The 14,924-nt window shown below is 33.3% G+C and overlaps 1 protein-coding gene across 7 annotated transcripts in view; it reads right to left on the reverse strand.

Annotated features, from left to right (window-relative positions):
• LOC134270174 (SH3 and multiple ankyrin repeat domains protein 2-like) overlaps positions 1 to 14,924 on the reverse strand; it is a 60,865-nt gene that overhangs the window by 21,821 nt on the left and 24,120 nt on the right. For 6 of the 7 annotated variants that reach the window (XM_062752359.1, XM_062752358.1, XM_062752357.1 and 3 more), the window contains exons 6-14: positions 14,457 to 14,565; positions 13,726 to 13,883; positions 12,316 to 12,483; positions 11,805 to 11,921; positions 11,041 to 11,185; positions 8,957 to 9,199; positions 7,729 to 8,574; positions 6,611 to 6,712; positions 5,144 to 5,231 (exon numbers count right to left, since the gene is read on the reverse strand). In XM_062752359.1, coding sequence (XP_062608343.1) covers positions 5,144 to 5,231; positions 6,611 to 6,712; positions 7,729 to 8,574; positions 8,957 to 9,199; positions 11,041 to 11,185; positions 11,805 to 11,921; positions 12,316 to 12,483; positions 13,726 to 13,883; positions 14,457 to 14,565 — 1,976 coding nt within the window. The remainder of the gene's footprint in view (positions 1 to 5,143; positions 5,232 to 6,610; positions 6,713 to 7,728; positions 8,575 to 8,956; positions 9,200 to 11,040; positions 11,186 to 11,804; positions 11,922 to 12,315; positions 12,484 to 13,725; positions 13,884 to 14,456; positions 14,566 to 14,924) is intronic. The other variant, XM_062752363.1, reaches the window with a different exon arrangement.

The raw sequence follows: 14,924 nt of genomic DNA on the forward strand, positions 1-14,924 counted from the left end.
TGTCATACAAATTAAAATTCTTCAATAGGCTTAACCGTTGAGTAAATCCCTTTATTTTTTCTCGGGAGACGTGACCACGAATTGACTGGAAACATGGATTGAACAAAATACCGAGAGCACCGAAGACTTTCGCAGATGAAGTTAATTCCTGCGACTCGCTCCAATCACAAAACCACCAAGATCTGCTCCCTAATTCGGGAAATGAATTGCAACTCTTGAATGCCAAATTTGAGTCAGGACTTGAACAGCAAATCAATAAAATAATAGACAGCTATAATCGAAGGCCCCGGGTTAGACAAACAATCAGGTATCGATAACACCAAGAACCGTAGTATTTATTGGTTTTGTACACAATGATCCCTTCACTTTTAAAACCACAGTATATATAAATGTACAGTTAATTCGGCAAGTCCAAAATTTAAGGTTTGGTTTAATGAGATATGAAAATCCACTTTACCTAGTATATACTCAGTGTACATACAAAGACGGAACTGGATGTTTGGTTCATAACAACTCATCCAGATTACCTTATTTATTTTTTCATTATAAGGGCTTTATTGGCAAAACTTAATTCTAAAAAATCTTGTGATCAATTTCCATATAATTGCTCAAGTAACCTTCCCATTCATTGGTAAAGTGAGATAAAGTTATGAATGGGGCAAATAAATTTCTAAATTTGAATTCCCAATCAAAACTGTATGCCATTGTTCAGGACCTTTCTTTCACCATCTTGAATTATGCGATAATGCAGCTCGCCAAGGTAAATAATATGAGAGCTTATTACCATCGGCATAACTGCCAACCTTTTTGGACACAAAATCCATTTTTGGACCTTTATGACTTGCAGATGAGGGCCATTCATGACCTCATATATCTCAAATCTTCTCTCACTTTCAGGTCTCTCTAGGACCATACTAACAGTTCAAAAAGGCAATACAGCTCCTCCCTAAAGTTCTAACGTGACAAATTACAATATATGACCACCTAGAAGTGCTTTTTTGTCCACGGAGGGATAGGTCTGGCAAGCTTCCATTGACACAATGCAAATTCTTTCGGCAAAGATCTACATCAACCGACAAGAATTCCTCAATATATTTTCGAAGAGATTAAGTTGTTCGGTAGTGTTCTTTGAGGCGGGCATGCTGGGTAATCGGGGGGTATCATATATGATTAGGCATGAAGAGACACACAAAGTGTTTGAGGTAGATATGTGTAGGTATATAGGTTTTACCTCAAGCAAAGCTGTCACTTAAATAAAGTGTGCAATTCTATCTTTTCCATATAGGATATCATTACATCCCATAGAGAATAAATTTTCAGAATTCAGTAACAAATGTAACACACAGAGAAGATGTAAATTGGAACAAAAGGAAGAGTAACTTTAATATGTTTAATTAAGCGATAAATAAAATTTATTTCAGTAATAAATTAAGTATTTTTTTCTGTTGTTGAAATTCTTAACTGTCATCTTGAATTTAGATTGCAATAATCTGTAAAAAAATAACTGAAACAAAATTTGGAAAACATGACATTTTGACAACCCTACATGCTGCCTTACCAGCAAGAGACATGATCTACTTTGCAAAAATATTTTGCCTCTGACTAATATGCAAATTGCACAGAAACATATCTAGCATTAATTAATAGGAAAATAATTTGAACCAACCACATCTCTTTTAATCAAAATTTATCCACACATGTTGTGTATCTAAATAAATTCTATGACAGTGGGACAAAGTGAAAATATATGTTGTTAGTTTATAGCCAGATCTGTCAGGGAAAGCCATGTGAACTATAGAAAACATGTCACTCATCTGGCCAGTAGACTAGATGAAAACTGAGTGAACCTGCAGGTTAAAAATTGCATTTGGCTTTTTATCTTTTTTTTTTACTACCCACTTTGCATATATATTAATTAAATTGCCTTTTTTCCTTAAATTGCATTTATATTTAACCCTTTGAGCATTTTTGGTCACTGTGAATTTTAATTGAAGAATGCACCGTGACCTCTAAAGTATTTTTGAATTTAATTCTGCAAATAAAACTTGTTTTAATTAAATTTTCTGTTTAATGTTTCAAACAAACTTCATGAAAAAGAATGTCCCCATGTTTTAGTTCTTTCTTTCAAATTCTCCGGTGACAATGAAGGCAAACAAAACACTTAATGAAAGGTAAATTCTCAGGTGATGTAAGTTTGTGTAATATATACACATAAATTAGCCTTTGCGTACCAGCAGCAAATAATCATCGATGTCTAAATAAGTAGGTAGTATAGAGTTCTGCACGGAAACACAGTCAATAGATGGGTAAACTAAGAATTGGGGGCATGAGAAAAATGTCATTGCTGCGATACTGTCAAGTACCTTTCAGATATAAGTTTACAATGCATGTTTTAAGCCTCTCCAGTTTCGCTTTCATAAAAGACTAAATGTCTACTTTTTTATCTACACTGTCTGTATATGCACAGAAAAAAAGTAACACCAGGTTTATTTTTGGGGGAATGACAAGTTTTACTCATTAGACTTGGAATTCAAATTGAGAAAAAATTTTTAAAATTGCAAATATTTCAGATTTGATATTGGAATTCAACTAAAATAAAGTGAAAAAAAAAAAATCAATCAAGGAATGTAAATATAAATTTGTTCTTAGGAGGAAAGTTGCAGTCTCTGTATTTGGTCTTATTCAGAAGTAATATCATTTATCTTGATCCATTCCGTTGACTTAACTGCCTAACTTTATATCCTTCGTCTTTCTAAATAGATTGACAGGCAAACAGACATTGGCAATCTGTGATTTTAAGGTAGCAATTAAAATGTAAGACTTGTCTTTCCACCTATAACTTAACATAGAGTGTTGATTTTAGAATATGCCATAAATCTGAACTTTGTGTCAGTACATAAGAACAGAATGGAATGTTGAATGCTATATATAAATGACATAATGGGCTAATAAAGTTTAAATTAAAATTGTTCTCTCTTTCTCTGTGTTCAACTCTATTATAACTACATGTACTTCTTGTATACAGTTTGAAAGGAAAGGTTTTAAGTTAATCTTTCTCTTTTTATCAAAATTAAAATAATTTGTATTCAACTGCAAGTAAATACTTTTAAATTGCTTGAAAATATTTTCATTCTTTTAAATTAATATATCCTGATACCTACATCTGGGCCATAAAAACAGTCTAAAAATAACTGTCCCTGCAAATTGATCTCATTTATTTATAATAGACTAGCTACATGTACTTCGAAGTGAAGTACACTTAAATGTAAATAAATTAAGGAAACATACACCATGATGGCCGGTAAATGTAGTTTGGGTGGATATGGTACACTGAATTAAAATAATTCAAAGTATCTGTTACAATGATTAGTATACAGTGTATTGAACATGTTGTATATTTAACCTGTGATCAAAGTGCCATCTCTTTTTTCATTCCAACGTTACCTCAAACTGACCAGTAGTTTAATGGTATCCATGTAATCTATCGTCTATAAGGGGTACAGGTCATCACCAGATGCTATTCATAGATCAGATAATGTCAAATCTCAACTTTTGACCTTGGCATATCTCCGAAATCTTCAGTTATTTTAGTACTGACAAAGTACCAGGTACTATGTGTATAGTATTAATGGCTTACCAATAAACATGTCTTTTCACTTTTTACCTTGAGTTATCCTGTACCAAACATTTCAATACAGTTTTTTATCAAGAATCTAAATCTAGATCCATGAACTCTGCATGGAGAGATCCAGAGAAATTCAATTTATTCAACATTAATTTTTATCATATTTTATTGCAAGAGATGGCAATCAGTGTAAACACATTCCCCTTGATTAAAAAAAAAATGTGGCAGATATATCCAGATGTCCAGATATTTCAATGTGAAGATCTCTTGTTAAAAAAGAAATACCTTAATTGTGTTAATTTTATTGAAAAACTTTTTTACAAATCAAAACACTTTAATTTTTTGTACATTATGTTGAATTCTCCCTCCACCAGGTGAAAATCCAACAGATGGTAAATTCTATACCTGGGGACATAAAGTGAACTATAAATTTGAATCCAAGCAAATGTTAACCAAACAACCCCAATTTCACCATCCTTAGTAGTCCACACATAAAAATGTTTCAAGATAAGAGAAAACATTGCAGTATCTTTCACACCGTTTGAAGCCTTTTACAAGGAAATGACAATGGGATTGTTAAACAATAAATTTCACTGTACACATGGCTACACCTTCCGATATCAGTGATAAATTCAACTTTTATTCACGTCATCGTCTAATCCTTAAAATACCTGTGTCCATGTTTCCACAGAATTTAAGTTAAACTGATATATCTAACATATTTTACGACATTAAAAAGAACATTTCTTAATTTGACTCTCGGGATTAATTGCAGCTGTAAGGTTTTTGAGTACATGTACATTAATAAAGTGATTTCAGTTTTTGAAATAAAATGCATTAATTAATAGATATGAAATTAAATAACACCCCCACCCCACCACCAATCCACGAAAGTATGAAATTATGACAATTTTCCACTGCAGGTATATTAAACTTGAAAATTCCATGTAATTCATCTAAAAACACTTGTTCAAACAAAGAAATCATCAACCTGTGAAATTTAGTGCTCTTTAACTTGATACTGCAGTTCATAAGGATGTGAGCTACATGTATAGAAAATCTCACTGACAGATAGATCAAATATTATGTCTAATTATTATTAACAAATCCATAGCAGATTTTGTCTTCTAATCAGTAATTAATTTTTCTGATTAAACTTTTATAAATTGTCTATGAATATCCACAGATATGCTTAGTTAACAACTATAGTGATCTCGCTATACTGTCTAAAATAGTGTTGACAGAGTTATCTCCCTTAATAACACATTTTCTCACTCGCAGCAAAATCCATTTCAACAAACCTATTGTAACTATATGTATTCTTAAGAAATTAGTGCAAAATATTAGTGTATAATGAAACCTGGGGGTATATATACCCATTCAAACATGATTTAAGAATCATAAAACTTAACCTGCTAGCACTCCAATACATGTATGTATTTATTTAAATAAATATTTTCCTGAATTAAATGAAATCTATATAAAAATCTTTATTTGTGATATATCATCTTTCCCTACCTGAAGTTTGGTACGATGGCAGCCAGTGTATTTCTGTTCAGCATCATGTCATGTCTGGAGGCGGAGACCAGGTCACCCAGGGAACCAGCTGAAAGTAGAGTATCCACTGTCATTTTGTAAGCAAGACGATGTTTTAACATCCGCGTCCCTAAACCTTCCCTGGCCATTTTTTGTCTTAAAACGGTCAACTTATTAAAATTTGGAATCACTTAACACTTCTACCCCTTTGATGACCATACTTCATAATTGTAAGGGTAAGAAAGATGTTTATTTCCGAGACGAATACAAAGCCTACAGTCACTTAGTGTATGAAACATAGTAAAAACGGAGTGAGCTCAGTCGGTCCAATGGCATTTGAAAATGCACTGCAAGAAGGACAGCAATCATCAAAAAAAATCGTTGTTAAAATGTCCATCAATCACAGTTATGTAGGTCAAGATAGCTGGAAACACATCAAAATTTGACACATAAACGTGACACAATTTTTCTTTCACATTTTAATTTCCATACACATATATCACAGACTGATTGGGATGGCCATACTGATCAACTTTAAATGTAAAATGGTCAAGCCTGTTCATATCTCCTTTGCCATTACATAGGAAGAAAGGCCCTAGGGAGACCATAATGAAATCACTTATTGTTTTTACACCTCGCTCAGGTGTAAACATTTCTACATTAATCACTGACCGATAATACTATTAGATAATGAATGTTCAAATAAAAATTGAATTAAAAATTGTCTTAATTTTTGTAATATTTAATGATATGTCTTTTGACTGGATAAAATCTGTTAATTTAAATAAATGAAGCTGGCAGATTGTTTTGACATGAGATTATCAATTAATCACTACACGACAATATCCCCAGGGCTGATCTATCATTGCAGCCCACTACAGAATCACTGTGTTATAGGACGTCAGACCTCAAAGGCCCATCAGACAATGAGTGCAGACAGTCCCATTACTACTAATTTAATTACACATTTATCTTACACAGGAAAGGCTTTCTCACAGCTCCTGGTATGAAATCTTGTACATAACAACATCCAAACATAATGAATCTATTGTACATACATATGATAGGGGTAAACATAATGTTCACCTTTGTTGGTCCCTAATAATTTATGGTTAAATGTTTCAATCAGAAAATAAGAGGTTAGAAGACATAAATTATATTTCCACTAATTTAGAAATTCCTTAGGATATCTGTATTTTAATAACTTTATAAAATCAAATCATATACTGTGAATAACTTTTTATTTTTGAGAACTTTACTTTTGCGTAATTATGTGAGACAGTGTTGTCACAAAAATTTCATTCTTGTATATATTATTATTCTTATTAAAAGATTATAAAGATCAATAACCACAATTCAGTAATTTTGTTTCTGACATTCCCATGGAAATAATCTGTCATAACAATAAAGTAATCTATAGTATTGTTTTTTTTTTTTCAATTAACCCACCTTTCCTTCTTAACTTGACTTCATGAACGTAGTTGCTAGGGAACATTCCCTCGTTGCCATTGACTCGACCTTCCCAGAATCCTTGCTCTCCGACGCCAAGGACTGAAATATACAACAAAAAATGTTTATAATCAATGTATCTGTCAAAGACTTTCAAATTGTACTCTTATTTTCATCATATGGGGCATATATGATGTCATATGGAACATATATAATTTCAGAAACATTTGAATTGATTGGAATAATCAAAGTGAGAAAATAGGCCACTGATGAAAACAGAAATAAATGATATTTTATAATCTATGACTATAAAAACATTGTAATTTTTTACATTATAAAATAAAGGAAATATTGGAGAAGTGTGAGGAATTCTAAAATCCAATACTAAAAAAACTTTAATATAAATAGTATAAAAACAAAAAACAATTCTGAAATTAATTTAAGATTATCATGATAATGGAAATTTATATTTGGCGATATCTAGGTTTGAAGTTTAATGGTGTTTTTTGGCCAAACTAAGTACATGCCAATCAAAACTATTCAATATATGTGAATAAATGTTCAATACTTGCATGCATATAAAGGCATGCTTTCAATCCCTTAAATCTCTATGTGTTATGATAACTGATAGTTTTCTGAATTCTCCAACTGCAATGCAAATAAGCTTTCAAGCCTATATATAATTCTTCTTTAGAATGTATTTCCTCTAAAAATTTAAATTCATTCCAATACATTTCAGAAGCACATGCATCATATCTGTCATATGGTAACCACTGTCATCAAATAACGTAAAATGAATGTTTACATTTTTGTGTTTCATTCAGTAACATGCAATTAATCTCTATAAAGAGATCGAGCCTCCATGCTGTAATAAATACTTCAATATTGATATCTTACTGTGATAAATAGGAATTACAGATCTATTTGATAATCAGAACTAATATATATCATAACTGGTGACAGAAAGTAATTGAAAAATGCAATAAAAATGCATTAAACAGAGCATGGCTATATAAAATGGTAAAAAGTAATGCCTTAAAATGCTGGAAAGAAATAATAATAATTTGTGTAAATACAACAGACAGCAAACTAAAACACATGCTCTAAGGGAGATAAACCTTCCACAATGTCTCCTTTCTCCAGAGCCAGCTCATCGGGGGTACGAGGCACGTAGCGCTCAATGCAAACAAAAATGTGATCAGTCTCCAACTCCAGCTTAGCTTCAGGTGGGCAGTGATTGGCCGAAATAAAGGAATAAATGTCCCCTGCTGGAGCACTTCTCTGCCTGCTGACCTTGTCTTTGCTGGGAAGACTTTTACATTTATCTTGATATTGTGAGGAAAGTCTGGAATTTGAGTAGATTTCTTCTTGCTTACAAACGTTTCCACGACCCTGATTTTTTATTGGCATCCTGTGTTTTTTAGGTTTTGAGATGACACTGTATATAGCACAATCTGAGGTACAAACAGAATTTCGCACTGGGACAGTGTTTTGACTTTTGTAATGATCCCTAGCACAGTTCCTGCTATCCTCAACAGATTGGGAACTGCTATACACATTTCCAGAATGGGATGAAAATGTACTTAAACGAGGGCTTTGGCTCCGAACACTATCAATGGATTCCATCGAAGGCGAAAGTATGGTGCTCAAAGAATCACTTCCTTGATCCGAGCTCCGACTTCTGGTCATGTGACTTCTAGGCACCGTGAGATTCTGATAATACTGAGTTCGTTTTCTCAACTCAAACTGTAGGGACAGCCTTCTCTGGAGGTCTTTGTGGAATTCAATGTCAAGGCGATCTCGAGACTGCAAGGAGCGAAATGAGTTGGCAGGGGTCAGCCTCTTTTTGATAATTTCAAACTGAGACTGAAAAGAGGGTCTATTATGATCTGGAAAATGGCTCTGGCAAACAGACTTTGGTCGCCTTAAAGGGAAAGATGCGCTTGCTCTTTTTCCAAAGAAGCCTTGAAAATCACAATGAACACAACAAAAATAAAGTTTTTAGCAGTTACAATACAAATATCATAAAACGTAGAAGTAATAACATCTGTCATTTGATAATATTTAAGTCTGTTTTTACAAAAGAGCAACTGTGGTAATTCTGCTGAAGTACTAAAACGTGACAACGTAGAGAGACATTGTACCATACAATATTCACCAATTGTGTACAACAGCAATAGAAAAATTTGCCACTCCCATCAATTATCTAACCCACCACCAAAAAGTATCACTAAACAAACTTTATTCTAAATCAAAACACCTACATAAGTAAGTTTTCATAACCTCTCTTTCTTTCAATTAAACAATGCAATACCCCAACCAAAGATACCCTGTCATCAAACTCACCTGGGCCAGAGCTTGAGCTAGACAGACTCATTGAGCAGGGCGAGTCTGTGCCCCGCGAGCCTGAGTAGGAGTCCGTGGTCAGACTGTTGTGGAGGTGGGAGAAGCTCTGGGTGGAGGAGGAGGGGCTGATCAGGATCTGGTTAATCCTCGGGTCGCTACGGGAACGGTACAGGGCGTACATAGCAGCAGACGCCACGGAGTCACGTCGTCTGGTGCTGAACCTGGGAGTCTCACGGAACGGAACTACAAAGGGAAAGTAACTATATGAATACAGGCAAAGATGATATAATAAATTACATCTTAAATAAAGCAAAATTGTCTCTCCCCGCCATGTCATTGAACGTATGTTCAACTGTTCATACAAAGAATCAGAGGTGCATAGGGACCCTTTTATGACACGAGTACTTTATTTTCCATATTGTTCTATGTGTTTCAGCTAACAAAATGTATGTGAGTTGATAGACAATAACTCTCCTGAGACAAGTCTTTTTCTCAATTTGGTCATTATCAAGACCTTTGGATCTTTTCTTCAGTAAAAGCTGACCTGAGATGGCCTAATTAGTTTGCACCTGAAAAAACACCTGACCGATCTGACAAGAGGACAGACATTAATCATCGTAAACCTGCTTCTCTCTCTGACCCTGACAGGGTCATTGTTTGACCATTAACCCTTAATATCAAGGACCTTAACAAGTATGTATGGAAGTCATCAGTCATAGCACCTAAATTTATTGGCACACCTATACTTTCAACTTTGCCAGCATTGAAAACGTGTAGTTCCAAATGCTGGGGCCAAAATAAAATTATAGTTTGTTTGGAATTGCCGCCCGCCTCATTAAAATACCCCCCGCTCAAAAAATTTTATTGGCAAAATATTAACAATATTTTTTTTATCGTTTTATCGTCTTACATTGTTTAGTACAAGTTAGTTCGTTCGTCGAAATAGCTTTATAAAGTCGGGTTTGAGCTCACATAAATTTAACAACTCGGGTCAATAAAACGCTTTCTTCATAGTATTTATGATATAGCGATTATAGGTGGCGATTTGACAAAATAAAAGCCGCCAAAATGTCAGACCATGTTGGAAACATTCAAGCGTTGTGTTGAAGAGCAGAACATTTATGCATCTCTTTAAAAATAAAAGGTGAATAAAAAATTTAATGATTGAACCTGGAAAGAATTATAATAGATTTATTGAACTTGATAAGTTAAGTCCGTCATGTTATATTTTCTTTTACATGGATCAGAAACGTTTTATCCCAAATACTAAAGGAAAAAATTCTTTGCAACATAATGTTAAAACTGATGCATGGTGAAAACTCGAGAAAGTATCAAGCACCCCCTCCCAGTTTTCCACAAAACATTCCAACTATTCCTTAGAAATTTTGCATGGTTTAAACTGTTTGCAAGCGTTGTCTTAAATTTCAAAGAGAAATACCTTAAAAAAGTATTGTTTAATAAAGATTTTATAATAAACTAGAAGTTTGATGCTGAAATATAATACTAGTATTAATAAATGACAGTTGTCTTAACATCTAAATGAGATTAATATTTGAGTATCGTTGCTGTACATCTTTTTTTTCAAATCGACCAAATAATATTAATAAATGAAATTTCACTGTTCATTGAGATTTTGTTTTTTATCATTTAGCTTCAATTTGTTAAAAAAAAAAAATAATAATAAAATCATTCAAACAAACATTTTTTTAAGGATGGCCTGATGCATTTTTAATGCAGTCAAAATAAATTTTCAATAAAATTAATATTGAACTAAAATGTTTAAACTCTATATTTTCTTTGCTTTAAAATTATATTTAATGTTTAACTGTATACATGGAAATTTTTGCCCCCGTTTTATTTTCGCCTCTTTCACCCTACCTCATCTTGTGTGAATTTAAAATGGGGCGAATTCAAAGAATACAGTATAATTTCTTAAACAAATCAATGACTGGGCGAATTTAAAACGGGGGAAAATTGTTTGCAATAGTGAAAGGGCGAAAATTACACTGTATACAGTATTTTCTTTTTTTTGGTCAAAATTTTCCAGAATTTTTTCTGCTGATCAACAATTTCTATATCCTTACCAACATCATCGTTTTTATGCCCCTCGATGATTTCAGCGATGGCATCATTCCCAGCTAAGATGGCAGACTCATAAGGTGACTGGTTGCTGTAATTAAGTATCTCCTTATTGGCTCCTCTGAACAGCAGAACTCGTAAACAGGACTCCTGAGTAATAGAAACATATTCCAGTGAACTAAATTCCATTTCCAAACTATTCGAAAAAACACCAAATATTCTTCTAAATTATATTTTCTTCCACACTATTTCTTAGAAATGACGAAAAAGGTTGTTCACACTGGTAACATTTAGACGAAAACATGTACAAATAAATTTTTATTCAGTGCAAGCATAGTCTTTGCCAAAATTTTTATAAGATGAATATACTTAGTTATTGCCCCTGGTTATCATGACTCAAGGATAATTGATTTGTTAAAGTCCGTGCACCTAGTGTAATTGACATTGTCAATTTCAGGTTTAGTGCAATTTGTTACATCACAGGCACAAAGAACAGTTGCTCCTCCCCCATCCTTCATAACTGTTAACATGCTTTCAGTGTAGCAGTTATTTATAATTTCTCTCAAAAAACAACAGTATATAATTTACAAAATTGTACAGCATTCCCCCCCCCTTCACCACCTCCCTCCCAAACATACAAATAATAAGATTTTTATTCCACACACACAAATTAGGAAACTTGAAAATTTATCTATTTTTTCCTCTCCATTTGATTTTATTTCACAAATATAGCAAAAAAGAATCTTGAAAACAGAAAATACAAACTTACTCTGTTATGTAAAGCACAGACATGCAGTGCTGTATTTCCACTGGCATTCTGGACATCCATGTCAGCTCCATAAAACAAGAGGTGTTCCAAATGCTGCACCAGACCTTGCCTGCAAGCCTGCATCATAAAATAATTCAGATATAACTTGAAATAAATGCATGTACATCCACCCAAACTAAAATCCATCCTTAAATGATGAGGTGACCTAAGTCTTGACATTCTCTGTTCTTAATCAGCTTATTTTCTATTTATTCCTTGACATAAAGTTTCATCTTAAAAAAAAAATCTCATCTTTTGTTATCCTCTTATAGAGGTTTTAATTTTTCTCTTTCACAACTGCCTTCTAAATATGCCTTTTACTGGAAGATTCTTTAAACATCTCTCAATCAATAAAGTCTCTCCCAATCTTTATTTTTTTTTTCAATTATTTGGCTTTGACTGTTTTTTTAGATCATTTATGAAATAATAATTATCATCATATCCTCAATAAACTTATTAAAATTTTCCTTACGTGATGAATTTCGAACCACCCCTGTTCGTCCTGGGACCCTATGAAGGCTCTCTCCTGTAGTAACATCTCCATACACCCCGGGGTGGAGCAGTGACAGACGGTATAGTACAGGGGGGTCAGGGACCGACTGTCCTTGATGTTAGGGGATACGCCCAAGTCCAACAAGGTCTGAAAATAAATTGCAATAACTTTTAAATATTTTTAACAAATGGTTGTTGCTTACAATGTAAGTTTGACAAAAGTGACAGAATACTGCATCTATTCTTATATCTTACCTACCAAGAACATTCAGATGGTAAAAAGAATTCCAGCAAATAATATATAAGTATAAATATATAGAGTGTTTCTATGAAATCCTGGCTTAAAACTATAAAATAATTTAATTCTAAAACATTCATCTTTCCTTCACTTTGCTTATAAATTAACTTATCAAGTGCTAAAGATTATTAATATACATCCTTGAAACTGAAAGTAATGCAAAACTCTGCCTAAGTTTCGTTCACCGATCGAGTCTAAAAATATCAATAAAAGAATGTATACCAAATAGTCAATTCAGATATAAAGACAAGAGAATTCATTGAAGTAAAGTCTCTTGATTAATAGCCCTGTCTCATCCTTTAATGCACATAGAAAACATTGAACTAGGGACCCAGGAAATGACTACTGCTGACAGACACCATTACAACACTGGCCTTTGTTAGCATTCACTTTCTAGAAGTGTTAACATGCAACTTTCTATATATCAAAGAAGAGACCAAACCAGGCAGACTGTCTAAAGAAAATTTACAGAGGAAAAGAAGTCACATTTTTAATGGAAAAAAGAAAAGAAATACTGTAGATCATTTAATTTTCTCGACACCTTATTTTCGCGAGATAGTCATTGACTCTTTATTAGCGAGACAAAATTTTCACGAACTGTGATAATTGCTTTATATAATCTTAAGGAATTCTATTATACGCGAGAATGAAATTTTCGTGAGCAAACTGCCTCGCGTAATTACACAAAAATAACGTTCTCGTGAATAAAAAGTGATTTACAGTACACTGTCTACTAGTAATAATTTTTTAATCCTGGTGTTTGAATTTCCCAAAAGGTAAACAAGGGTGATGTAATACTGTATCAAACAGAGAATAACAGAAAAATTGAAAACTTGAAGACATTTGTAGCTGGTAAAACCAGCTACACTGCATGCGCAGGAGGTGACAGACTACAGTGTGTTACTTAGGTAAACATCAAGTTGACAACTTGTAATGGAAGATAGATCTTTATGAATATCTATTTCAAGTCTTCCTTTGCCAGTACATGTAACAAAAAGAATTAAATGCTTTTCATGTTAAAGTCTTAGTGCTCTCCCCTCTAGAGCTAAACCTATCCTCTAATATGTAAGTGCCCACTTTGTCCTTGCCCACCTTGATGGCCTCTGTGTTGCCTGCTATAACAGCGACATGTAGGGCCGTCATTCCTTTCTTGTTCCTGAAGTCTAAGTGGGCTCCCCCGCCTGCTAAACATATGATCAGCTCACGACACTTAGGCTTATTCATGGAGGCAGCCAAACACAAAGGGGTCTCTGCAACGAAGAATTTCATCTTGAATAAGTTGATGCTAATAGGAAATGTACAAAAGAAGAATGAACGAACAGTAGTTTGAAAATTTGAAAAACAGTGAAAACACAATTTATTTTAAAAGTGTGGTTTAAATTTTTTCATGAGTTCCAGAATTTACATATTATGTTTGTAGTTGATTTAGAAGCCATGCTATATATTATATTTATTTAAATTATTGAACATCAACAGTCTCAAATGGAAAACAAGACTTAATTGATAAACATAGAGATTTTTTATGTATCATAAAAACTGATTAACACCTTAGTCACTTGAAGGAGTGTCAACAAAAAGATTTTCATCTCCATGGCAACAAGAAAAAAAAAATATGCAAGCAGTGATAATTTCACATATACTAGATCTTACATTGTGTAACTGAAAAAACAATATTACTTTGCATAATTTTTTTTCTTTCAGAGACTGTTCAAGTCAAATTTTTGAGCATGAGACTGCAAAGGTATGAAGTCTATAATGTGTATGGTACATGTATCATTGTATGGTATCAACCTGCAATCAGTTAATGCCAGTATTTTCTATACCTCCTGTACTTGAGTCATGGAAGTTGGGGTCCAGTCCCTTGTTAGACATTTTGTTGAGTTTCTCGATATTGCAGGTCCTGACGTAGTCAATAAAATGTCTCAGGTTGCTCTACAATACAGAGAAGAGAGACAGCTCGTGACAAGCAGTCAGTGTACACTTCTGTCTGCAGAGGGACAAGCCTAGGATCATATTTCTCCCATAAACTGCTGACATGTCACCATTATCATTCAATTAAATCCTGCTAATGAGCAGGCTTGCCTTTTTGTAGAAGAAAGTATGTCACATATTTTTATGCTAACAGATATGCAAACATACATGTATGCATGGGAAAAAAAATATTGAATTTGAATTTGAAAAATGAACGATTTCAGTTATTCTTCAAAGTTTAGTCTTTTTTCAAAGGATAGATATTATAATCTTTTATAAAGAAACGGGCAATAATAAAAATGATTTTATCTTTTGAATAA

This window comes from Saccostrea cucullata, unplaced genomic scaffold, assembly GCF_032062105.1.
Source record: "Saccostrea cucullata isolate Sc308-1 unplaced genomic scaffold, CSIRO_AGI_Scuc_v1 ctg1218, whole genome shotgun sequence".
Taxonomy (NCBI): domain Eukaryota; kingdom Metazoa; phylum Mollusca; class Bivalvia; order Ostreida; family Ostreidae; genus Saccostrea; species Saccostrea cuccullata.